General features: G+C 47.8%; 2 protein-coding genes across 2 annotated transcripts; both read right to left on the bottom strand.

Annotated features, from left to right (window-relative positions):
* Window positions 1-286: 286 nt before the first annotated feature.
* Window positions 287-26,275, bottom strand: Hoga1 (4-hydroxy-2-oxoglutarate aldolase 1). Its single transcript, XM_075974110.1, has 7 exons — window positions 25,724-26,275; window positions 10,506-10,634; window positions 10,136-10,263; window positions 9,321-9,455; window positions 8,996-9,092; window positions 7,112-7,245; window positions 287-997 (listed from the first exon to the last, which is right to left on the bottom strand). The coding sequence occupies exons 1-7, from the start codon at window positions 25,914-25,916 to the stop codon at window positions 848-850; spliced, it is 966 nt and encodes a 321-aa protein (XP_075830225.1). The 5' UTR covers window positions 25,917-26,275; the 3' UTR covers window positions 287-847.
* Window positions 18,382-19,236, bottom strand: C5H10orf62 (chromosome 5 C10orf62 homolog). Its single transcript, XM_075975092.1, has one exon. The coding sequence runs from the start codon at window positions 19,234-19,236 to the stop codon at window positions 18,382-18,384; it is 855 nt and encodes a 284-aa protein (XP_075831207.1).
* Window positions 26,276-26,498: the final 223 nt, after the last annotated feature.

Raw genomic sequence — 26,498 nt, 5'->3', positions numbered from 1 at the left:
TAACAGGGAATGGAACCAGCCCAAGAGAGAGAAGCGTGTTACTGTCAAGAAAGTTGAATGGAGTTAGAGATCTGAAGCGTGCTTTGATGCCAGACCTGGAGATGCAGAGTTTGGAGTCTGTCCAATTAGTTTTGGATTTGTTTTGGCCCAGTATTTTCTCACTATGCTCCCCTTCCACCCTTCTGGAATGGTGGTGGATATTCCGTGCCATTATATGTGATCTGCTTTTTGATTTTGATTTTACAGTGGGTTATGGCTGAGAGATTGTATGAATTTCAGAAGCGACTTGGACTTTGGACTTTTAATTAGTCATGAGACTGGAATAGATTACAGGAACTTTTGAAGTTAGACTAAATGCATTTGTGTTATAATATGGCTATAAGCCCGTGGGGGCCAGGGAGTGGAATGTGGTGGTTTGAATAAGAATGCCCCCATACATGTAAATATTTAGGGAATGGCACTATCTGAAAGGGTTAGAAGGTGTGGCCTTATTGGAAGAAGTGGTTCCTGGAGGTGGGCTTTGAGGTTTTCAAAAGCCCAAGCAAGGCCGGTGACTTTCTCTTCCTCCTGCCTGCTGATCCAGATGTAGAACTCTCAGCTGCTTCTCCAGCACCGTGTCTGCCTGCAGGCTGCCCTGCTTTCCATCATGATAATGGACTAAACCTCTGAAAGCGGTAATCCAGCCCAATTAAATGCTTTCCTTTATAAGCATCACGAGAGTCATGGTGTCTCTTCACAGTAATAGAACACTGACTAATACATGCCCTGATTCCTAATGCCCTGTTCCTCTTCAGGCTATGGGAACAGACGTCCCTGACAGCTCAGGCCAGGTGTCTCCTGCTTGTCATCAGAGCCAGCCATTGTTGCTGAAATCCAAGCGCAGGGCCTCCTCCTCAGTGGGACTCAGCTCCTGCAAAGGGGCACGGCAGGGGCCTCCATAGTAGCCAAACCAGTCCATGGTTTTCTTCAGCCCGGGAATCCCGAAGCGCCGAGTCACCTGAGAAGAAGCACTTGTTAGAAGAGACTACAGAGCCCCCACACCTCTGACACACCTAGCTGGAAAAGTTGGGGTTCCCAGCCTCCTGTAAAGAACTCCAATCTGTGGCGCAGGTTGCACTGAGGATCCAGATTTAGACAGCAGAAGTGGGTCAGTTATGGAGAGTCTCAACCTGAATAAGGCTTAGGAGAAAAACTACTTCAACAAAGAGGGGCATCTAATCTAGCCTTCATGCTGGGATAGAAGCTGGCGTAGAAGGCAGCAAGGCTGGGTCCCTGCAGCACAGCAGACCCGGTGAGCAAGGAAGAAGATGACTTCGTGAAAGCCGTGTACAGAGCCCAGCTCCTAAGTCCCCAGCATCAGGGTCCCCCACCCACCCACAGCTCCTCCCCGGCCCTATTTAAATGCTTTCACAGGGGCTGGGCAGTGGTGGCGCACACCTTTAGTCCTAGCACTTGGGAGGCAGAGGCAGGTGGATCTCTGTGAATTCAAGGCCAGCCTGGTCTACAAGAGCTAGTTCCAGGACAGGCTCCAAAGTAACACACTGAGAAACTCTGTCTTGAAAAACAAACAAACAAAATGCTTTCACAGGAAAGGATATATCACTAGCCACAGGAGGTTTGTCATATAACTGCACTATTTATTACCCAAGCTACTTTTTTCCCCGAGGAAAATGAAGGGGCTGAGCAACACTACTTCTAAAGGCTTGTGTATCACAGTGGGTACCTACAGCCACGTCACAGCTCAAAACCGTACAGGGAATTTTACAGAATAAATGAAGGATCCAGTTTCTTCCCTTTTCGTTAAAGCAACTGATCAGAAATATTGGAATGCATCTTTGACGATCTATAAACTTACTTAATAAAGCTCCATTGGGGGGATCTTTAGAGGTACTAGTTTCGTGAAGGTTAGAAGCAATGAGGCATTCAGTGGAAAAAGCTGGGGTGGATGTTGGATAACTGGCTTACAACTATCCGCCACTAGAGGGCAGCCATCACCAGCAAACTGATGTTTTCCCCATGTCTTAATGGGAAAAACACAATGTCTTAACAGCCTGGCTTTTAAAACTCGCAAGCTTTAGAGTTGGCCAAAACCTCCAGAAGAAGATGGAACCATGTTCCTACCATGGATTTTTGAAGATAGCCAGTGTGCCTTCTCAACCCTGGAGAAAGGGCTAGAAGACCCCAGAAAGTCCTAAGTATAGCTTGGGGCAAGATGCTGGGTGGGAAGGCAGAAGGACAGGCCTTGGACAGAACAGGGCAATACAGTGACATCAGGCTGCTGTTGGAGCGTCTGAGCCTACAGCTCAGGCAGCAGCGAAAGGTGTTCCAGGCATTCCTGAGTGTGTGCCCAGGGCTGGCACAAGAAGGGGCAGGATGGGGTGAGATGACCTCGGAGAGCTTTAATGGCAGCTGAGCGTCCCATCTTCCCAGAGGGGGCTGCCAACACCACTTCCTCTGTAAAGTGAGATGACACCTACCCATAGACATGACTCAGACATCAGATGACAAACACCATTAAAATCACAGCAGTCCCCAAGACCGCTGGAGGCGCTACCTCCTCCTGTCCTGGCATTTGCAGATGTGGGACCCTTCTCTTGTGTGGATAGACGGAAATGAGAAATGCAGGCTTCCACCCCAGGGGAAGGGCCAGAGTGTTGAGGGCAGCCCTGGCCCTGCTTAACTAGAAGGCTTCATTTCTGTGAGTTCTCAGAACCTATTGACAGAGTCACTCTGAGGGAAGCTCCGCATCCAGGAAGAAGCTCCCTTTCCTTCTCAGCTGCCCTTTCTTCTAAAACTGAGACAAGCCAAGCTGGGCAGGAGACCTAGAGCACACCTGCCGCCTGCTACAAAGCATCCGCCACTGTGGGGCTGGGATACAGATAGCTCGGGTAGCAAAAGCATAAGGGAAGATGGGCCTAGTGGCTCAGACCCATCATATCAGCTACTCAGGGGGCCGAGGCAGGAGGATCACAACTTCATGGCCTGCCTGGGTTATAGAGAAATTTCAACGGCAGCCTGGGCAATGTTTTATTTGTTGATTTGATTTTGTTCCTAGAAACAGATTTAGGGGGGGAAAAGTCTTAATGAATTTGTTCCCATTAAAGCCAGGAAAGTAAAATGATAATAAATTGTTTAAGTATATATAAAATACTCAAACCTAAAGCAAATAATGTTCTCAGTTTTGTATGCCCACTTTGCTAATATTGTTTTCAACGACTTAAATGCTCAGGGTGGGAAGGGTCACAACTTGGGAAATTACTTAAAACTTCTACATTTGAGAAGATAGAGACAGTTGTGCTCTTTCTTCCCATAACCACTGATGAACACTCTGGACATTGCAGAAAACAGGTAGTGAATCTGTGCTGTGTGGGATATGTGTCTTTAATCTCAGCACTTGGGAGGCAGAGGCAGGTGGAAGAGTTGTAAGCCAGCCTGGTCTATACAGCAAATTCCAGGCCAGTCAGAGCTACACAGTGAGGCACTGTCTCAGAAAACAGATAAGAAAACTCCAAAAGACATACTGAAGAGGGAGGATCAACCAGGGACCTAAAGCACCAAAAATCAACACAATGGTGAGTCTCCTGGTTCAGACTCAGAACTGAATCAACCATAAAATACCAGGGGCCACAACCAATAAAATTTCCAACAGGAGCTGGGGAGATGGCGCAGTGGGCAAAGCACTGGCCAGGCAAGCCTAATGACCTGAGTTTTGGATCCCCAGAACCCACACTAAGGTAGAAGAGAGCCAACTCCACAGAGCTGTCTTCTGACTTCCGCATGTGCAGCGGGGCATCCATGTGCAATCCCCAATAATAACAAAACGTTTTAAAATAAAAGTTCCAACAAGAAGGGCTGGAGAGATGGTTCAGCAGTTAAGAGCACTGGCTGCTCTTCTAGAGGACCTGAGTTCAATTCCCAGCACCCACTTGGAGGCTCACAACCATTTATGACTATAGTCCAATGATCCCATTAAATCACCACGGCCACTTGGTTTCTACTGGAGAATTCCACAAATGTTTGAAGAAGATTCAGTATCAATTCTATACCATCTCTATCAAGAGAAAGAAAAATACCTTCGGGGCTGGAGAGATGGCTCAGCAGTTAAGAGCATTGCCTGCTCTTCCAAAGGTCCCCAGTTCAATACCCAGCAACTACATGGTAGCTCACAACCATCTGTAATGATGTGGTGCTCTCTTCTGGCCTGCAGGCATACACATGCAGACAGACTATTGTATACATAATAAGTAAATAAATAAGTATTTTTAAAAATTGCAGAGGTATTAAAAAAAGAAAAAATCAGACTCAGTGGGGGAATGAACGACAGAGGGAAGGGAGGAAGAAGAGGAGGAGGGAGTGAAGAGAGAGAGAAAGGAAGGAGAAAAAATAGACCATTATTCCTTATGAATATAAGCATAAAAATTCTTATAAAAATATCACTAAATGAAATTTCAGCAACACACCGAAATAAATCTATACTATGATTAAGTGAGGTTTGCTCCAGGGATGCACATCTGTGTCAGTATTTGAAAAGTGATTAGCCTGACGCACGCCTTTAATCCCAGCACTCACGAGGCAGAGGCAAGCGAATCTCTGTGAGTTTGAGGCCAGCCTAGGGTACAGAACAAATTCCAGGATAGGCTCCAAAGCTACACAGAGAAATCTGCCTGGCAGATAGTGAAGTTAAAATACTATTTTTAACTTGCCCAGAAAAGCGTGAAACAGCTCCCAAGTGCTGGGAAGCCTCTTTCAACTTTCACATCAGGTTCTGTGTATATGTATGTGGGTCTTTTTTGTGCTTGTGTGTGTGTGTATGTGTGTGTGTGTGTGTGTGTGTGTGTGTGTGTGTAAGTAAACCTGGAGTTCACTCAGCTGGGTGGTGGCGGCTCGGTGGTGGACGCACGCCTTTAATCCCAGCACTTGGGAGGCAGAGACAGGCAGATCTCTGTGAGTTCAAGACCAGCCTGGTCTACATTGTGAGTTCCAGGATAGGCTCCAAAACTACACAGAAAAATCCTATATCAAAAAAAAAAAAGAAAACAAAACAAATTAAAAGAAAGAAAGAGAGAAAGAAAGAAAGGTGACACAGGAAAGATGTTACCATCCCAGAGTGGTCTACAGGTTAACAATTCCTAGTAAGATTTTTTTTTTGTAACTATAGACAAGATTATTCTAAAATTAATATAGAAAGACAGAGGAATCAACTACTCAAGCAATTTTAAGGAAGCTAAAAAGAACCAAACAGGAGGAAGCAGCCTTTTACAAGACTTGTTTAAACCCTTACGCTGCAGCTAACAATCCAGACAGTGGCACAGTGGAGCTGCAGACGCACAGATCAATGGAGAGGCAGAGAGCCCAGAAATAGACTCTCACAAACCTGCCCCGCTGACTTCTGACACAGAGGAAAGAGCTTTCTCAACAAATGGTTTTGGATATCCATAGGCAAAAAGAAAAAAAAGGAACCTTGACCAAAGTCTCAGACTTTAAACAAAAATTAACTCAAAATGGGTCACAAACTTTTACAATGTAACTACTAAACTTTCAGGAAACAAAGTAGGAGAATATATACAGCAACTAGTGCTGATCAAAGACTTCTGAGACTTGACATTAATAGTACCATCCAAGAAAGAACATATTGACAAATTTGACTTCAACAAAATCTTAATTTTTCCCCCCAAATCTAAAATTTGATTGACCAAAAACATGTAAAGAAAATGAAAAAGAGAAGCTACAGACTAGGGGAAAATCTTTACAAGCACACAGCTAAGAAGGGACTAGTTCTTCTAAACTTAACATATAAGAAAGACATTCACTTAGAAAATGGGCAAGATCCCGGGTGGTGGTGGTGCATAACTTTAATCCCAGCACTTGGAAGGCAGAGGCAGGAGCATCTTTGTGAGCTTGAAACCAGTCTGGTCTACAAAGTGAGTTCTAGAACAGCTAGAGAAACACAGAGAAACTGAGTCTCAAACAAACAAACAAAAAACCAAAAAAGAGAGAGAGAGAGGAGAAGAGAAGGAAAGAAAAGGAAAAAGAAAATGGACAAGCAACCAGTCAGGACTGCAGGCAGATAGCAAAGCACATGGTGTCTGGCTTGTGTGAGGCTTGGGCACAGTTTCCAGCACCAGAAGAAGAAAGAAATGGACACAGGACGTAAGGACATAAACAGATATTTGAGAGTCAAGGCTGTGACAAGCAAATAGATCAAAAGATGTTCAGTGTCATCAGCCACCAGAAACACATTACTTCCCAGCTCTCCAAAGGGCTGAAATAAGACAGCACACGTGTTGAGAATGCAGAGGTACAAACACAATTTACATTAGTGCAGATGCAAAACCAGGACAGTCCCCGCTACTCAGGAGGCTGAGGCAAGAGGATTTCAAGAGTGCAAATCCAGCCTTGTGACACAGTGAAACTCTCTTTCAAAATAAATAAAATAGGGTCTGGAGAGATGGCTCAGTGGTTAAGAGCATTGCCTGCTCTTCCAAAGGTCCTGAGTTCAATTCCCAGTAACCACATGGTGGCTCACAGACATCTGTAATGAGGTCTGGTGCCTTCTTCTGGCCTTCAGGCATACATGCAGAAAGAATATTGTATTCACAATAAATAAATAAATAAAATAAGGATATACATTTCCTTTAGTTTTCTTCAGTTTTCAAATTAGCTTTGATCTTGACCAACATTCCTTACTAAGTTCTCCTTGACCTGCCCCCAAAAGTACTGGAACATAAAGTCTGACCTGCAGAGCACATTGTTCTGACAACTCTCCTGGAAAATCAAAATAGCTCCAGTTCTCTGCTGCCATGGTCTCTACGGTTGTCGCTATCTGTACCCTGTGTGGTTGCTGTAAAGCCATGGCGCACTGTCCCAGAGTCACTGACGTTGCCGTCACTCAGGACATTTCTTTCCATGCATGTTCAAAGGGTTGGACATTTAACTAGCCCACATGGAAATTCCAATGAACTCTGAAGCTTGAGAACCTACGGGGCTCATTCTCTGCAATCGGGGTTTCCTGGGGAGTCAGTAGCGGTTCCCACACTGGGACATTCTCATGGACAGTTTGAAAGGGAAGGATTGAGCAGAGACCCCGTGCCAGTCCAGGGTGGGAGCTCACCGCTGTGTTGGGCTCGATGAGGCGGTGCTGCAGTGTCTGGGCAGCTTCCCACTGTCCCGTGAGGCAGAGTCTCTCCAGCTGGCATACCTGGGCCCCTAAGACATTGGCTAGGCCGCAAATGCCCCCAACAGCTCCTGCCCGAAGGAGACAAAGCATTCATCAGAGCCACTTACTACAGAAAAACCCAAACCCTGAGCCCCAAACCTTTTCATAATTGGGAACACGGGATGTAGATTTCTATAGTCTTTGGGCCATGCCACAGTCATGGTCTGTGTGTCCAGTTATGTACTTCCAGCAAAGGCTGCCTGTATGTTCAAAACAAGAAGTCTGCGTGCCAGTTGCTGCTCAGAGCCAGTGGTGGAGCAGGGAACACGGCCTTCAGGGCAGCCCCTTCACCTACCTTCCACTTACCATGTTTCCAGATCTTGACACCTTAGGGGCTAAGGAAACAGGAACTGAGTTCTGAAACCTTATTCCTTCAGTTAACTGGGCCACTATTGGTCAGGAGTGGGAAAGTGGCCTGGATTTGGGGCCAGGAGTCTGGGTGTTTCCTCCCCTTGGCTTCAGGATGTGAAATTCAACCTTTGAGTGTGATTCTAAGATGAGGTAGCAGTGACCCTAAGCATAGTGGTTCAAGACTGGAAGAAAGATACCAACTATGGGGCCAGAGAGATGGCTCAGTGGGTAAGCCCGATGACCCAAATTCAATCCCTGGGACTTAAATGGCAGGAGAGAACAACTTCCCAAAATTGTCCTTTGACCCCACATATGTCCCATTACATACATGCACCCTACACACACATATGCATGCAAAATAAATAAGATATAATTTTAAAAATTTAATGAGAACAGATTTACTTAAAAACAAAAGATACTCATAGCCAGGCATGGAACACTTAGGGAGCAGGAGCAGGTGGACCTCTGTGAGTTCAAAGGCTAGCCTGGACTACAAGAACTTAAAGGATAATTAGGGCTACACAGAAAGACCTTGTCTCAGAAAGAAAAAACACCTCAAAAGCTTACATATTATGCGCTGACTGGGCACTGGCTGATGGGCTGGCCCTCTGACCTTCACAGACCACTGAGTTGTTTGGGGTAAAATGCAGGCCCAGTGAGGGCTGGTGTCCTGACTTGGTTACTGTGTGAAGCCACGCCTCAGTCGCCCCTACCTCCAGAGCCTGTGCCTTCTCCACTGTATCTCAGGAAAGAGCTACAAAAGCCCTTCCCCCACCTTGCACTTTAGAGACTGTAGGATGGTAAAGGGATGTGCTAGGACCCTGACCAAAGTGGAAGTCTGCAGAGCCCAGAGATAACGGAGACCACTGCTGTCTCCCACAGCTGAAAAATTTATCTCAGCTCGCTGATGCTTCTGTTCCTCTGCCCCACCCACCAGGGCTCAGTCCTGCCTGAACCCAAAGACCCTCTCCCAAAGCAAACAAGAGCAGCTGCTCTAAGTGCCATTGCTAGGATGCCGGACTGCAAGAGAATCTGAGCAGACAGCAGGAGATACCATCCCAACCACCCATGTCTGACAGTTCATTCGGTCCCATGGTCAGAGGCAGCGGAAAGCGGACTCCTGGCCTAGAGCAGCGGCCTGAGACCTCTGCTCCCAGAGAATGATTTACAGGGCGAGATTAGAGGAGCTAATTTTGTCATCTAAGCATGGAATTTGGGACTTTACCAACTGCAGGCATCTCTACAGGCCAGCACGGTACTCATACACACTCCCCCACCCAAAAGGGTCAAGCCCAAGGGCCCAGAATTGAGACAGCTGCTCCCTGCAGACCCAGGCCTGCCCACCCCCCAACCCAGTCTCTCTTAGTAGTCCCGAGCATCTGGGTGCATTTTGGTTGGTCAGGACAGTTTGAGCAGCAGGAGGCTTACCCACAGCATAGCTGGCCAGGAGGAAGCCAACCGACCCAGCCAACACCTGGAAATCCTGCTTGCTGGTCTTGTGAACTATCAGCCCAATCCTGGTCACCTATTACAGTAAACACAGTGTGAAAGCTGGGTCCAGAGCTAGTGACCAGCCTGCACAAATACAGCCCAGTACCCAGAGAGATGCCCGGAAGTCCAGACCATGCCTCGGGTCGCCCACCCAACAAGCTCGGGACTGACATGGGTCTTGGCGCTACTCTGGGTTAGAAACTACCGCGCTAGAACCAGAGAAAGAGGAGGCAGTCCCAGTCTGGGAGCTGCTGCCACTCACATCGCCACCACTGTCCTTTATGCCGATGATATTCGGGTGCTGAGACAACGTAACCACGGCGTCCACAGGCAGGTCTAGCCCTGTGTTGGCTGGGACGCTGTACAACACCACAGGGATCGGAGAAAGATCCGCGACCTGTGGGGCACAGAGAAAAGGAGGAGGCGGCACCTGCCCGGGTCTGAGGGGCTGGAGGCTTTCCCTCCCAGGCCCTGGACGGTGTCACTGCAGAGCCGTGTGACAGGTCTGCCCCCTGAAGGGTTGCAATGACAGGAAGTCTGAGTGCTCTCTGTACAGCAGGCACAGCCCGAAGCTATGTATGCAGATCTCATGTAACCCCGAAGAAGCGCACAAGGCAGATGCCTTATTTACCCTGTTTTATTTTCTTAAGATCTATTTTTATTATCTTTAATCAGGCGTATATGTGTGGGTATATGCACATGAGTACCAGTGCCCTTAGAGGCCAGAGGCTTCCGATACTCTGGAACTGGAGTTGGATATGGTCGCAAGCCACCCAGATGGGTGCCGGGAACTGAGCTTAGTCCATCTGTAAGAGCATTGTGAGCTCTTAACCACAGAGCTACCTCTCCAGCCCCTATTCTTCCTGTTTTAAAGGAAAGGAAATGATACGGAGAGGTTACGGAGTGGTCTAATGTCACAGAGTTGGTACCTGATGGCTTATACCAGGTCCTAGAGTGACTATTAACATGACGTAGGCTCTTCATGCCACTCCTAGCTTCTCCTTAGGCATGGCCTCCATCTCCGTCAACCTCCGCTTGGTCCCAGGCCTCTAACCCACACCCACCCCTGCCACCTACCTTGGTGTAGTGGTGAATGAGGGCGGCGCTGCTCATGCGGCCACGATAGTAACAAGGTGTCACCACCATGACCGCGTCAGCGCCGACCTGAGCCATGCTGACGGTCATCTCTACCGTGGCTTGAGTGGCTGCAGAGGGGAGAAAGGAGAAGGCAAACGAAATAGGCCTCAGTGCGCCCTGGCAGGGGCAAAGCAACAGACAGAACCCAACCCCAGGGCCCAGGAGCCTGGATCCCCCACAGCCCAGCAACCCCAGGCCTCGGTGCGCCCCAGCAGGGGCAAAACAACAGACAGAACCCAACCCGAGGGCCCAAGAGCCCGGAGCCCCCACAGCCCAACAACCCCAGGGCCCCAGGGCATCATGTTCTCACACTCGCAGCCAGAGCCGGCTATCAGGAGCTTGTCCTTGGGTATGGCCTGGCGCGCTCGGCTCACCACCTCCAGGCGCTCGCTGCTGGTCAGGAATGGAAACTCTCCAGTAGAGCCCTGGATCACGAAGCCTACAACAGAGCCCCATGACTGCAACCCACCTATTCCTACCCTCTCGGGAGCATCAGGATGCTGGTATTGCAGTCCCCAGGGTTACTTTCCCACCAGGGCTTTCTGTCCACCCTTCCCATCCCTGTCCTGACATAAACACAGGACTCTCAACAGATGCACAGCAGTGCACCCCCCCTCCCCCCCCCGTTTTGCTTTGAGTGAGATACTTTAACTGTACCAGAAAGAATGGCCTATCATAGCCTGCACCCATGTTCACTGCGTCCATGACCACCCTTCCCATTATCTCCCACTTGGGCTTTCTGCCCTACCTCAGGTGTATACTGTTTTCTTTCATATCTTTATTCACATGCAACAAATATAAGGACCCAGAAATAAGATGACTTATACTTCAGAGAAATGGAGCCAGGCTTACATAACCTGCAGTTTGCTATTTTCGTTTGGCGTTGTTTTGCGTTTGTCTGCAGCAGAATACAAAGCTCGGATTCGTGTGCTCTATTTCTATACAATGTTCAGTTGTCCTGGAGGACATTTCGACTTCTTGTCTGCTGCTGCAAATGACACTGAAACGAACATTTTCTGGAAAAATCTTTGGCTATGTCTAGGGATTCCTTCTATGTTCCCATAGTTAGGCCCGACAGTCACGTCTGTGTATAGTTTCCTGGGTGCCAGGCTTCCCATTGGTCAGCACACACGACACAGCAGGAAAGCTAACTGACTGTTCACCCATGCCAACTCTGGGTATCCTCAGAACTAACATTTGCCATTTTCTGTGTCAACAGTGGTGTCTCACTGCATGTTTTTCTTTTTTGTCACCTTGCTGTTTTGTTTGAGACAGGGTCTCACTATGTAGCCTTGGCTGACTGGGAACTCATAAAGATCCATCTGCCTCTGGAATGCTGGTATTAAAGGCGTGGACTACCATGCCCAGCTCACCCTCCTATTTTATCAACCATTTGTTTGAGAGGTTTCTAACCCATATCAGTTAACGGTACCAATATTTTACTTCTTTGAAAGCCAAGCAGAACCGACACTCTCGGCAGAACCTTGGGGAATAAGTGTTAGCAGAGACATTGCTCCTGGGTTTTCCCATTTACTCTCTTTTCCTTCTCTTCTCCGTGCCTGTGCTGGCTAACCTCAATTGTCAATTTGATGAGCTCTAGACTCCCCCAGGAGCCAGGCCTCCAGGCACACCTGTGGGGGATTATTTTGATTAGGTCACCTGAAGAGGGCTGGCCAGCCCACTGTGGGCAGAACCATTCACTAGGTTGGGATTCTGGACAGTATAAAGAGGAGAAAATGGACTGAGCACGGTCGTTGCTTTCTGCTTTTTGATTGTGAATGCAACTTGCTGCCTCATTCCTGCTTCTGTAAGGCCCACCCCTCCGGGATGGACTGGAACCTCAAATACTAAGTCAAACCCTTCCTCTCGTAAGCTGCTCTTGTCAGTGTTCAGCCTCTCAAACCCTGGGACAAATGGTGGAGGTGCTTATTTAACATAGCAGGTTCTCCCAGCATCCCTCAGTCCCTAGCTGTTACAGAGAATAACTGCCATACCCCACCTTTTACCTCCTCCCCAACTCTCCAGCCCAGGGACTAGCTGCCCTTCCTGCAGAGGCTCTTTCCTCGGAATCTAGCCATTCTGGTTACCTGCCCCTTTCACCTTTGCCTAGGCTGCTGCATCTGGTTCCATCGTCTCCCCTTTCCCTCCCATTCTCCCTCTGCTTCCCCTGGCTCAGGATCCTGTCCACTTTCAACTCCCCCAGATGATCCTGCCTCTGGCTATGTTCTCCCTTTTATCTACAATAAACTTTCTCCTCCATACTTAGAAGCAGTCATGGCCTTTCCTCTCTATTTCTTTTTTTCCCCATTCAGTCAGGGTATTTTATCAGTGTCAGGAAAGGCAATAATGACACTGTCCTTCCATTAAAACAAAACAACAACAACAAAAAAAATAAACCCACATCTTTAATTCCAACATTTGGGAGCTGGAGAGTAGAGAATCAAGAGTTCAAGGCCAGCCTGTAGGATTTGGGAGACCCTGTCTCAAACAAACAATAAAAATCATAAGTTAGTCAGATGGTGGTGGTACACACGTTTAATCCTAGCATTCGTGACGCAGAGACAGGTGGATTTCTGCGTTCGAGGCCAGCCTGGTCTACAGACTGAATTCCAGGAGAGAGAGAGAACAAGAATCACAAGTAGTGTACAAACGCAGCACACAACACACTAGGATTAGAAATAAATAGTGAAGTGGGAGAAGAAAAATACAAAAAAAGCTGGGAGCAGTATTAGCATACAAAATCCGTGCCCTACAGCTGTGTGTAACAAACCATCAATTTAACCCCCGTTAAAGTCAAGCTTCCCAACAGAGACTGCTAGGGAAATGTGGTCCCCAACAGATACACAGAATCTGAAAGACAAGAGCATAGCAGCTGCCCTGGAGAAACACAGAGTTTCCTGGCACTGAGACCAAGAGAAAGTGTTCCCGTGAGTCACTCTTCAGGGGACACAGTGTGATGCCGACTCAACTTCATACCACGTTTTCCACGTTGTTCACAGAAGCGATAGGCTCCGCTGCCAGGAGGGCTGCTCGGAACCTTCTCACTGGACACTGACTTTTCCTTTGTGATACCCCAAGGAATGTGTTGGAACAGTTGGGGTTTGGCTTCAGTGTGAGTGTGTCCTGAGGTCGGGTCCTCAGGACTGGGGAAGAATGCAGCCTCTTGTTCTGCTTCCTGGGAGTGTCCGACCTCGTTGAAGAAGCTGCTTGCCCTGGTGAAGGCTCCCATTTAACCAACACTGGGCCAACCCTTAACCATTTCAAAACCGAGATCATGCCACTTCTATTTAGTTGCCGAAGTTATCTGCTACCTCGAGTTGTGACAGGCATATGCTGTGGTCCCTAACCAGCCACAGTCACTCAATCACAGCAGCCCCTGGGCTCCATAGGTGACTCTCAAAGCAGAAAGCAGGGTCTGATGGCCCCAGAGGCAGCAGCAGACCCTCTATTCCAGTCTCCTATGGCAGATAGAGCCTCTCACACTTACTCCTTACCTCCCCAGCTCCCACCCTGCCTCCAGAATCAGGCACTAGGCCTGTACTTGACTCCCAAGCATGCAGCCTGGGAAGTCGTCACACCTGCAAGTCTCCACTTCCTTTTCTATGTCATAAGTAAAAGTCATTCCAGCCCTGACTTGCAGAGTTGCTTTAATGGCTCAGCTAGGAAAATGTCCCAGAAAGCACTTTGACATCTAGGAACTGGTGCTATAAGCAACCCCCTCCTTACCCTGGCTGCATGTCCAATCGCCCCCTCCTTACCCTGGCTGCATGTCCAATCGCCCCCTCCTTACCCTGGCTGCATGTCCAATTGCCCCCTCCTTACCCTGGCTGCATGTCCAATTGCCCCCTCCTTACCCTGGCTGCATGTCCAATCAAGCTCAGTTTCCAAGGCAGTTCATAACTGCCTATGACCCCACCTCTGGGGAATCTAGGGCCCTTTTGCAGTCTACACACACACACACACACACACACACACGACAGACACAAATTACACAGATGTGTATAAATTTCTTTAAAAAAAGAAGATAAAAAGAGGGCTAGAGAGGTGGCTCAGCGGTTAAGAACATTGGGTGTTCTTCCAATAGGACCCGGGTTCAATTCCCAGAACCCACATGGCAGCTCACAACTGTCTGTAACTCCAGTTCCAGGGGATCTGATACCTTCACACCAATGTACATAAAGTTAAATTAAAAAAAGAAAATTGCTTAACCAAACTTAAGCTTCCGTAACTGGAAAGTGGAGATGCTGTTATTTTTCTCAAACAGTGAAGCTAAAATGAGATGCTCTTTGTAAAGAACTTAACTGGAGCCTAGCGCTTTGTGGGTGTGAGCTGCAATCCTCCTGGAGTTGGAAGAAAGTTCCCTTTAAAGCCCGAGTGTGGCTGGGCCAGATGGGAGAACCTTTCAACTCCCGTCCCTACCTGCACAGAAGTCCCTCTCACTGTGGAAGCCGCTCAGGTGGGCGGGGTCTGAGAAGGGTGCTGAGCAGGCCTGGGCTACAGAGGCAAAACCTGGTGATTTACTGTGGCCTAAAGCAAGCACAGTGTCTCACAGAAGGGGTATCCCTGATGACTGCTATGGCCCCTTGGAGCCTCATCATCGCCTCCTCCTCCCAAGTGTATCCTGGGACCCTCTGTGGGTCTCTGGCCACTGAGCCCTTCTCCTCTGAGTTCCCCTTCCCTGTTCTTTTTTTTAAAAAATCATGTTCCCTGTGTGTGCTCACATGCAGAAGGTGCTTGGAGTCCTTCAGTCGCTCCAAGGGATCAGGCATGCTTTCTCACCCTGACCTCTTCTACAAGACGGGATCTGGAGCAGATGGGCTCCAAAGTCCTCTTTCGTTCTAAATTCCACAGTGGTTTCTGGCTTTCTACTTAGCCTTCCCCCATCTAGTAATGTTCTTCATTAATCCGGACTAGGGCATGTCTTGGACACCACTTGCTTGGTTGTGCAAGGCCCTAGTTGGATTCCCAAGCACCACGAAAACAAATGTCGGGGTTCTCCCCAACCCACAACCACTGCCATTCTCCTGCCTCTGCGCAGAAGCTTATGGAATGTCTTTCTGCTTCGAAGCCAGCCGAGACCTCTCTCAATCCTAGAGCAAGTGTCTCAAATCCCTGTCCCTCGGGGCCCTGAAGCCTATAGCATCTTGCTGTCCTACTATGTGCTCTTCTTGCTTGACCTGGAGTCACCCAGTCTGGAAGAACAGCCTTGGAATGGCAACCAACACAGACTCACTGAGGTGAGTGTTGACAATCTGCTGTATAAAATAACCATCCTGAACGTGCAGGCCTGAAGCAGACCTTTTTTAAAAAAAAAAAGAACGAAAAGAAAACATGATCTAATTTATAACTTCCCTTTGGGACAAAATGCCTGACAAAATGCTTAAGCAATTCCTTAAAGAAATTTAATGGAGGTGGCTGGAGAGATGGCTCAGCGGTTAAGAGCACTGAATGCTCTTCCAGGGGTCCTGAGTTCAATTCCCAGCAACCACATGGTGGCTCACAACCTTCTGTAATGAGAACTGGTGCCCTCTTCTGGCCTATAGGCAGGATACTGCATAAATAAATAAATAAATAAATAAACAAATAAGGAAATAAACAAACTTGAACGGAATGAGGTCTGGATCTGGGAAGCCAGCCACCTCCCAGCTCGGGCCAGACTCTGGTGGCTGTTTAGATTCAACAGTCATCTGATGGGCTTTTCTTCCCCCTAATAAAAATGTCCACACCAAAATCTATATTTAAGTGGCCTGCCCCTGGGCCATTTTGCCTACAACAGGACAGTAATAGAACTTTGGCATATGCTCATGGACTGTCTGAAACTGTCTCAGCTTTGAATTTTGGAGATAAAAATGGGATATGAGGAATGCCGATAGCATCTTATAAGCACAAGAAACAGAACCGAGGACGAACACGGGTGCTAGTTGAACACAATTTTGCCAACTTGAAATATTTTCTAAATTTTTTTGGACACAAGATCTCTTATTGTCCAGGCTGGCCTCAAACTACGTAGCTGAGGATGACCTTGAACTCTTGACCTTCTTGCCTCCCCATCTCTGACGTGTTGAAATTACATTAGTACACCACTGTGCCTAGCTGAAACTTTTAAAAATGTATTCCAAAATTGTGAGCTAATTGGAAAATTTATGTAAGTCTTTAAGTACATGATTTCAGATGTCCCAGGTATACACTCCTTTGTCTTTTCTGGGCTAAGAAACAAACCCATGGCCTTGAACAGAGCAGTCAGGGGCTCCATCACTGAGCTGTGTCTCAAGTTCTGTGCTTGTATTTCTAGTCTTTTCAGGTGCCAAATCTCACCACTCTTTTGCTTTCTGTGAAAGTTTTTAGCCTCCAATACTTTGCTCTGTGATCAACCCTACTTATTTTCAATTAAATTGTCAATTTTAATTTAATTTAATTCAATTCAACTAAAATTCAATTTTGTCTGTTGAGTGGCTATGTTTGTGCAGGTACGTGTGTGTGTGTGTGTGTGTGCGCACGCACATGGGGCTGGGGCTTTCATGTGGCAACCAGACGTCAATCTCTTTCTGTTCTTTCCCTAGTCTGCCGTGCACTAGGAGAGCTAGGCTGACTGACCAGAAGTACCAGGGATCCACCTGTCTCTGCCTCCTCATTACAATTTTTTTTGTCTCTGTTTTGCTTTTGTTTTTTGTTTTTCGAGACAGGGTTTTTCTGTGTAGCCCTGGTTGTCCCCGAACTTGTTCTACAGACCAGGCTGGCCTCGAACTCACAGAGATCTGCCTGCCTCTGCCTCCCAAGAGCTGGGATTAAAGGCATGTGTAACTACCAACAGGTACAAAATTTTATGAAATATTTAAAATACGCCAATATAGGATATTCCTCAGATGGAACTCCTCCCATCCGAAGGAATTTTTTTGTTTCCCTTCAGTTTATATTTATTCTGCTGAAAACTATGAAAATAAAAATTCATATACACTTGGGCAGTGAGATGGTCCAGTGGTTCCAAAACTCCTGCCACCTTGATAGTGCAAACCTGAAGACCTGAGTCAAATTCCTGGATCCATGTAAAGGTGGGAAGGAAGAAATGACCCCATAAGATTACCCTCTGATCTCTACATGTTCATCTCATATGCCAACAGCAAATTTAAAAAAATTTAAATTTCATTCATACAAATTTATACTAGCAATATCCAGAAAATAAAAAATACTAACCAACTGACCACATTTAAGGTGTTTATGACCTTAGCTATACTCAGTGACTTGCCCCAGATAAGGCCCACAAAGTAAAAACTTAACAGACTCAAATCTATGTCAAAGATTTACCTGGAGTTAGGCAGTGACTTGTTGACCTGTCTAAAGAGTCACAGAAGTGGCTGCTTGATTTGGGGGTAGAGGGTCCTAGGAGGAAGACTCAGAGAGAATGCCAGGCGTGTAGGAGGCCAGAAGAAAGGTAGACTGTGGGGGGGGGGCATCAGGATAAGCAGAGAGGTAGAACCATGGGAGGGGAAGAGGACAGGAGGCAGGAGGCAGCTGTAGTCTGAACACTGGAGCAGATGCAGCAGTCACAAGACTCAAGCAATGGTGACACGACCCAGATGTGTCATATACAGCTCTAAGCTGTGGACACAGGATCCCCATGGACCCAAGAGGGTGGGGCCCAAAGTCCCACCTGGATGACTTGTGACTTACTCTTTGCTGAAAGCCTGCCCCTGGTCACCTCTTGCCCAGCCCATGCTCCATCCTAGTCCCTCAGCAGCAGTAGGAGGGTGGGTGTGAGACCTCTGGCAGGGGAAACTGCTATGGTCTTAAGGCTGGTGCAATGAGAAGGCCCCCAGCCAAGGCCCACCTACAGAACTGCTGGGGACACACCATCTCCTCCAACCCTGCCCAGAACTCAGCTGGCCACAGAGTCCCTGGACGCAGAATGAGGGCATGCAGGGCTTTATTGGCTCCATTCAGGTGTGTGGAGTCAGTGTGGGGCTTTGGTGGCTGCTCCTGTAATCTGCCTCATGTCTTCTCTCGTGGGTCTTCAGGGCCCTCGAGCTGTTGAAGCTGCATCCCTTCCTCCCTCACTCGTGGGGGCGAGAAGTAGGGATTTGGGTGGCAGCCTCTCACCCTGGACCAAGCAGGTTTCCCCATAGAAGAGAAAACAGGCCTGCGTATGTGAGCTGGCCCTGCTGGGGGAGGGGGCACATGGTTAAGTGGCTTCAAGAGTCATAGATTTGGTGGCTGCGGTTGGGCAGACTATGGCTCTGATGGCTTGTGTGACCTGGTTGACCCTGGTAGCTCTGGTGGCTTGAGTGACCCTGGTGACCCTGGTGGTTTGAGTGGCCCAGATGACTCTGGTGGCTTGAGTAACTTGGATGACCCTGGTGGCTCAAGTGATCTGGGTGATGACCCTGGTGGCTGGAGTAAACAGGATGACTCTGATTACTCTGGTGGTTTGAATGCCTATGCTGGCTCTGGTGCCCATGGCGACTCTGGCTATAGATGGTGCGACTTTGGTTGGAACCAGCTATGGAGGTTTCCTGCTGAGTGAGGAAATTCCCTTTCAGCTTTATCTCCACCTCCTCCAGAGCCTTCAGCTCTTCTGGGCTGATGTCCCTGGATTCCATGTGGCCTATATGCTGGTAGGTCGTGGCACGTTGCAGCACGGAATTAGCCAGGTGATGTCCCTTGGCATCGATCTCCTTGGCACAAGCAGCCACAGCAGCCCATGTTTCGTCCTCCATTGACGAGGGCTTTCTTGACTCCCTCTGGGTCTCTTTGGTCACTGAGGTCCCAGACACCTTCTGTTTGCTGGCAAAGGAATCTCGGTGCAGAGCCGTGCTCCCTTCTCCGTGTTTGGAGGTGAGGGTCTCCATGTGGAAGGTGGTGTTGGCTTCCCCGTGCCTATTTTCATACGAGGGGGCATTGTTGCTGACGTAGCGGTGGGTGGGAAACCTCTCTTCGGAGAGGCGGCTAAAGTGAGACTTGATCCAGCTGTCATTTGATTGGCAGGATTCGGGAAACTTGTCTTGAGCACACTCTGTCTTCCTTTTCCTCCTCTGAGCCCACAGCATGAGGCTTCCACCTCCTACTAGGAGGGCAGTCCCCAGCACCACCTTGCATGATGGTTGCTGGAGGAACTCTAAGAAGTTCTCCAGGGCCCTAGGCCTCGGGCAGAGAGCTAAGAGTGTGCTGGGAGTGGCGGAGCCCAGATGGTATGGTTCATGCTTGAATGGGCCGGAGCCCTGCGGGTGTCTGGCAGGTAGGCCCCTGCCTCACCCTCCTCTAGTATGCCCTCTCACACCTCAGCAATAAACCCCATTGTGAGGAAGGCAGTCAGGGGGGATGGGGTGAGGTGAGGCCACCTTAGCACTCAGACGTAGTCTGGCAAGCCTCATGTAAGGTTTGGGTCTTGTCACCTGCTCTCAGTGGGAAAAGTGTCATTTAGCTATGAGACGCTTCTGCCTTCTGCTGGCTGTGCAGTCTTCTACTCTGTCCTGCTTACTTTCTTTGGTTTCCCTCGTCATTCCTTATCTAGTGGCCCCCAGAGTGCGGAGGACAGTGAATCAGTTTGGCCATGACAAACTGGGACCCCCTTAGCTGAACTGGCATCCATTCCTGGTCAATAACTTCCCAAGAAAACCATCCCTGCTGTCAGCACAACATATACCGTCTCTTACAGCCCTAGCTCCACTACAGGGGAGAGTCCAGAAACTAAAGGACTCAGGAAGGAGCTCATTCTGGAACAATGAGGTCACAGTTGAGAGCAGTGGACTGAGAAGGCAGAGTAGATAGGACAAGGTCTGGGGTCATTCTACATTCTATGTTTCCCTAGTGATAGCTTGAAGATCCAAATTGTTGGCTTGTTTGTTTGTTTTTCGAAACAGGGTTTCTCTGTAACAGCCTTGGCTGGCCTGGAGCTCACTTTATAAAGTAGGCTGGCCTCAAACTCAAGAGATCCACCTGCTTCTGCCTCCCAAGTGCTGGGATTAAAGGTGTGCACCACTATGCCCAGCCAAGATTCAAATTTTTTTGCCCCTGGTAAATAAGCATCATGAAATTTTGAGCAGGTGGCCTGGCTAGTCAGGCTTGCCACAGATCTCTGTACAATCCTGAGTTATTCCTGTGTATTTGGGGCTAGAAACGGGTTTGGGCTACTGCTGTTTACCTCAAAGCATGTAGCACCCTCAGAAAGGCCCAAATGGTCCTTGTAAAAAGTTGTGTTATTTGGGACTGGAGCAATGGCTCAGTGGTTAAGAGTACTGGCTGCTCTTCCAGAGGTCTTGAATTCAATTCCCAGCACCTACATTGTGGCTCACAGCCATCTATAATGAGATCTGTCATCCTCTTCTGGCATGCAGGCATACATGTAGACAGAGCATTCATATACAGAAAATAAATGCAAAAAAAAAGCTATGATATTTGAGGGGCTGGAGAGATGGGTCAAGAGCACTTGCTACTCTTTAGAGGGCCTGAGTTCAGTCAAGCGCAGCACTTGATAAGCTCAGTCTCTGTAATGCCAGCTCCGATGGATCTGACATCTCTGTCCTCCTTTGGTTCCTGTACTCAACATGCCCATGTCCGTGTGCTGTGGGACAATGGTCCTGTACCTTGTAAAGTTTTGTCACTTGTACTGTTTTAATAAAATGCTGATTGGCCAGTAGCCAGGCAGGAAGTAGGGGCGGGGTGACCAGAACAGGAGAATTCTGGGAAAAGGAAAGGTTCAGTCAGCAGTCGTCATTCAGAGGAAGATGAGACTGCCTTGCTGATAAAAGGTACCAAGTCACATGGCTGACACAGACAAGAATTATGGGTTAATGTAGGATGTAAGAGTTAATAAGAAGCCTGAACTAATAGGCCAACCAGTTTATAATTAATGTAGACCTCAGTGTATTTCTTTGAGACTGAATGACTGCAGGACCAGGCAGGACAGAAATCACTGTCAACATTGATGTGCAGGCACACATACCTACCTAATGTTACAAAGTAAATCTTTTTTGAAAAGTTGATACCAGGCATAGTGACACAGAGCTTTAATCCCAGCATTCAGAAGGTAAAGGTAGGCATATCTCTGCAGATTCAAGACCAGCCTGGTCTGCAAAGTAAGTTCCAGGACAGCCAGGGCTATGTAGAAAGAGCCTGTCTCAACCTCTCATCCCCCTCAAAAAATTATTTGAAATATTTTCTTTAATCAAGTAATAATTTTTATATATACAATTTTTTTTTCAGAAGAAACCATAGTCCACATTACATGTGGTAGGAATAAGGTACAGCTGAAAGCTTTAGGGGACCTCAGCTCTCCAGCCTTGTTGAACTATCCTGGGAATTTCTACTAACCTCATTGGAAATAACAACTCAAAGTTCACCTGTGAGGCTGTTTACAGGTGTGAGTTCAGGGTCACTGGCCCTTCTGAACAACCCCTCCCTCTAGGCTTTGGCTATGACCTTCCAAAAGTTTTTTTATTAAAAAATTTAAATTAGTCTGGCTGGGCAGTGGTGGCACAAGCCTTTAATCCCTGCACTTAGAAGGCAGAGGCAGGTGGATCTCTGTGAGTTAAGGCCAGCCTGGTCTACAGAGTGAGTTCCAGGACAGCTAGAGCTATACAGAGAAACCCTGTTCTGAAAAAAATAATTAAAGTATAATTAGATTACTTCCCTCGTTCCTTTCCGATGTCTCCCTGATTAATTCTTTCTCAAATTGATGGCCTCTTTTTCTTTATTGTTACGTATATATGCATAAATAAAATAAATACAATCTGCCGACTCCATGTGTACATGCTTTCTGGGCTTACCACTTTGTACTGAATAACTAACTAGGGGTTCATTTCTGAGTGAAACTAATTCTCCCTCTCTCGGCAGACAGTACTGAGCTGTAGTTCTCTGTCTAGGGATGGGACCCCTATGAGATTTTCCTCTTCCAAGTTAGCATGCCTATCGATATTGTCATTGTTCAGGTCTTGTTTAGGCACACCAAATTTGGTTATAACTTTTATTTTAGTTAATAAAAATTTGAAGCTTAAGATTACAGAACCTTTACTCAAGGCCCATTTTTATAACCATAAAACACTGTGCACAACACTCAAACCTGCATTTTGCACAAGACAGCAAACCAGAGGAGCAGACCCTGTGCTTGCTGGTACTAACACCGCTTCTGATTTTCTTAGCCTCAAAGAGCTGCTTCTATGTATGATTGACAAGCTTTTGCAGTTTGTAATTTGTTGGGGGAGGGGACGTCGTCTTCTAGAATTGCTTTCGGCTTTCGTGGGGGTGGTATTCTTTCTCTGGGATTCTGTGAAAGTGGAGAGGTGGTTGAGTTTCAAGATTACTGTCTGGTATGGTTGCAGATGGTTTCTGAGTGTTCGGTATGATGTGGGATTTCCGACGTGGGATTCCCCTCTGTATGTTGTGATTATGTGATTACCATTAATGAATAAAAAACTACCTTGGCCTGTTGATAGGACAGAACTTAGGTGGGCGGGAAAAACTAAAAGGCATGCTGAAAGAAAAGAGGCAGAGGCCGGGCGATGGTGGCGCATGCCTTTAATCCCAGCACTCGGGAGGCAGAGGCAGGCGGATCTCTGTGAGTTCGAGACCAGCCTGGTCTACAGAGCTAGTTCCAGGACAGGCTCCAAAGCCACAGAGAAACCCTGTCTCGAAAAAACCAAAAAAAAAAAAAAGAGGCAGAGGCAGAGAGAAGCCATGTAGCCCCCGCCAGAGACAGACACCGGACGGATTTTTACCCAGTAAGCCACAGCCACATGGCAATACACAGATTAATAGAAATGGGTTAAGATGTAAGAATTAGCCAATAAGAAGCTAGAGCTAATGGGCCAAGCAGTGATTTAATTAATACAGTTTCTGTGTGATTATTTCAGGATTAAGCAGCCAGGAACCAATAAGTGGCCTCCTCCAACAGTAATTAATTTATCTACTGAAGATATCCCTTATCTACAAATTAGGAGCCACTTTCTCTTTCCAAAATAGCTAATGGTGGTTGGTTTGTTTTGCTGACCACCAAAGGCAGCCATTGCACATCTTTTGATTCTTCCTTATCATTTCTGTTTTGTACTTCAATGGAACTATTTTGGTTCAGAACTGACATGTACTTTCTGTACTGCAAACAGAAGCTAAAGGTTTGGCATACTCTTTTCATTATTTATTGTGCATTTTTGTTTGTTTGTTTGTTGGTTTTTTGAGACAGGGTTTCTCTGTGAGACAGGGTTTCTCTGTGTAGCCTTGGATGTCCTGGAACTCATTCTGTAGGCCGGGCTGGCCTTGAACTCATAGAGATCTGTCTGCTTCTACCTCCCTGGTACTATAATCATTATAGGCATGTGCCACCACTGCCTGGCTATTGTGGGTTTTGATATGGTATTTGATAACATTAACTAATTTGTCTTAAAAAAATAAAAATTTTACATTTTTGGGAGGGCACATGTCTCTTGGAATGCGTGTGGAGTTCAGGAGAGGAGTTGCAGAAGTTGGTTCTCTTCTTCCACCTTACATAGTTTCTGGAGACTGAATTTAAGTCATCAGGCTTGGCAGCAAGAACCTTTACCCAATGTGTAATCTCGCCAGTCCCTTAACTTTTATTTTAAAAGAATACTGTTCATTTAAATAATCAGTACAGATCAGCAATACTTAAAAAAATATAAAAAACAAACCAGCTGGGCAGTGATGGTGCACATCTTTAATTCCAGCACTTGGGAGGCAGAGGCAGACGGATCTCTCTGAGTTCGAGGCTAGCCTGGCTTACAGAGTGAGTTCCAGGACAGCCAGGGCTACCCAGAAAAACTCTGTCTCAAAAAAACTAAACTAAACAAAAACAAAACAAAAAAACCCCAGAAAACCCCAGAGATTGAGGCACACCTTCTAGAATACACTGTGCTCGCTCACGGAAGCACCAAGGGCAGGTTCCATCTCTTCAGAGGACTTGCTGCCCACACGCATGCAAAGTACTACGTGACAGCTGTCTCCATCTGTCCCTGAACACTGGACTGCATGGGCTATTCTGGAAGGCAAGAGAAGGCATGCTGGAGCCGTGATGGGATCCCCTGGCTCTATGTCCTCTATGCCAGCTGCATGGTTGACTATCTTGGGAGAATTATGTTGAGCTTCCTCAGAGCCTGAGGGCTTAGTTCCTGACCTCTAAAGCCCTCAACTTCCTGGTATGAGGTGAATAGAGAACTCAAATACCAACAGGAACCCATAAACCAAATCCCCCCCCCCAAATTGTCTAGGGTACCCCATGCTGGTTGCAGCAGTTAGGGAGGCAAAAGGGAAAATCCAAAGACAATTCTGGAGGTCTCTGTGAACTCCTGGATGGCAGAAATACAATGTATACAAAATCCAGTCCTCTGGCCCCTGCCCTAGAGTATCTTGGTCCTTCAGCTGAAGCGGATGAAGTGTTCTCTCTGAAGCTAAGGGCTGTCATGCTTTGCTTTAAGGAAATCAAGTCTCAGCCCAACCCCAGGCCACCTTATAAGCAAGCTCCAGACACACTGGCCCTGTTCAGTGTGTGCACCCATAGGCCATTTGTCCCTTGACAAACACTCGTCATCATCTGAGTACTGAGCTGGGGCAGGGGACTCACTGTCACAAAGCAGCTCTGCCACAGAGTCACTTGCACTTTTAATAATCATCATTCCAGCCGGGCGTTGGTGGCGCACGCCTTTAATCCCAGCACTCGGGAGGCAGAGACAGGTGGATCTCTGTGAGTTCGAGGCCAGCCTGGTCTACAAGAGCTAGTTCCAGGACAGGAACCAAAAGCTACGGAGAAACCCTGTCTCGAAAAATCAAAAAAAAAAAATCATCATCATCATCATTCCAGGAATCGATACCTTCAAATGTACAGCACTCTAAAATTTATACCATGCATGTTTTCACTCCTGTTCTTCCAGATTCTTCTTCTGGCTACCCCACGACCTGGGCATTATCACTCCTATGTGTCATATGGAGAAGCAGGCAAAGAGTATTCCATAGGAAAGGCCATTGGCAAAGCTGTGATTGGAAACCAGAGGCCACTATCCTAGCTGCTAGCCTGTGCCTGCTCAGGCAGAGCCACACCAAACAGCATTTGTTGGAACAGGTCTTAGAGGGAATCCAGCAACTCAGGAGGTGTTAGAATAAGCGGACAGAATGGAGTACGTAATCAGCCGGATCAAATCTCGGCCGCTATGTGTTAGCTGTGTGGCTGTGGATGATGATCACATCTCTCATGTGTAAAACAAGAGGTGAACCAGAGGGGCTGGCACACTGAGTAGTTCTGCCAGGCAGGCTTGGAAGGAAGGGAGGCAGATACTGGCCGCTCTGCCATGTGAGCGGGCCAATGGCCTTCCCATCAGCAGAGGGCCTGGTAGACAAGGACGTCCTCATTCACTGACCCACGTGATCCCCACAAAAACCCTGGGAGTAGAGAAGACGGTGGTGCCTCAGCCCTCCACAGCTGGGGAAACAAAGGCAGGTGAGGCTCTGTCCATGGTGCCAGACCTGTGTCCTGCCGTCCCATCTCCGTTCCCCCTCCCCGCTTCTGCCAATCTGGCTTCCCAAACGCCCTCTTACCTCGGAAGGGGAAGGTGCCTAGTTTATTCAGGTTCTCTTCCAGTTTCCCATAGTCTACCTCCGCGGTGGCGGTGAAGGGGGTTGTCACAGGTGGGTAGATGCCGGCAATGTCTACCTTCTTCCCCTTCATATTCCTAGACAAGCCCCTGCTCAATCCCTGCCTCATAGAGGCCCAGATTTGGCGGCCTAGCATTTCTGCAGGAGGCCTGAGGCCCAGCTGTCTACAGCCACAGGGGAACTGAGTTTGGACTCCTTTTCCCCACTGTTAATGATCAACAGACCCAGTTAAAAATTCGTGGCCCCAACCCAAAACTTGTGGAAGTGAGGGGAGTGTAGCCTGGGGGCGGGCCCAGAGGCTTGACGCTGGTCTTCTTGCCTGCTGGGAAGAAGCTGGAGAAATGCCACAGCTTTGGCCTGAAAGAGAGCTGGCTCCTGGGGTTTACACTAAAAAGTGTCTCGGACGGAGCTTGGGCCCTCTTCCCACAGCCCCAAACTCAAGAGTCAGCACCCCTACCCCAACACACACAACACCGGCCAGGCTGGTCTGAGTCTGACGGAACTGATTGGCTGAGCTGGCCTGGCCCCGCCCCACTGCAGCGGGGTTGAACCGTGGTTTCACTGAGCAGCTGTGGGAAAAACCACGCCTCCTGTCTACCAGGCTCCAACCAAGGCCGTCGTGTGTTAGCCCTCTCTGCAGGACACACACCTCCATAGAACAGTCTTGGGGACTGAGGGGCAGAGAACGAGTATACCACAGAGAGGAACTATATCACAA

This window comes from Microtus pennsylvanicus, chromosome 5 (assembly GCF_037038515.1).
Source record: "Microtus pennsylvanicus isolate mMicPen1 chromosome 5, mMicPen1.hap1, whole genome shotgun sequence".
NCBI lineage: Eukaryota > Metazoa > Chordata > Mammalia > Rodentia > Cricetidae > Microtus > Microtus pennsylvanicus.
This window is presented reverse-complemented; position numbering and strand designations above follow the sequence as displayed.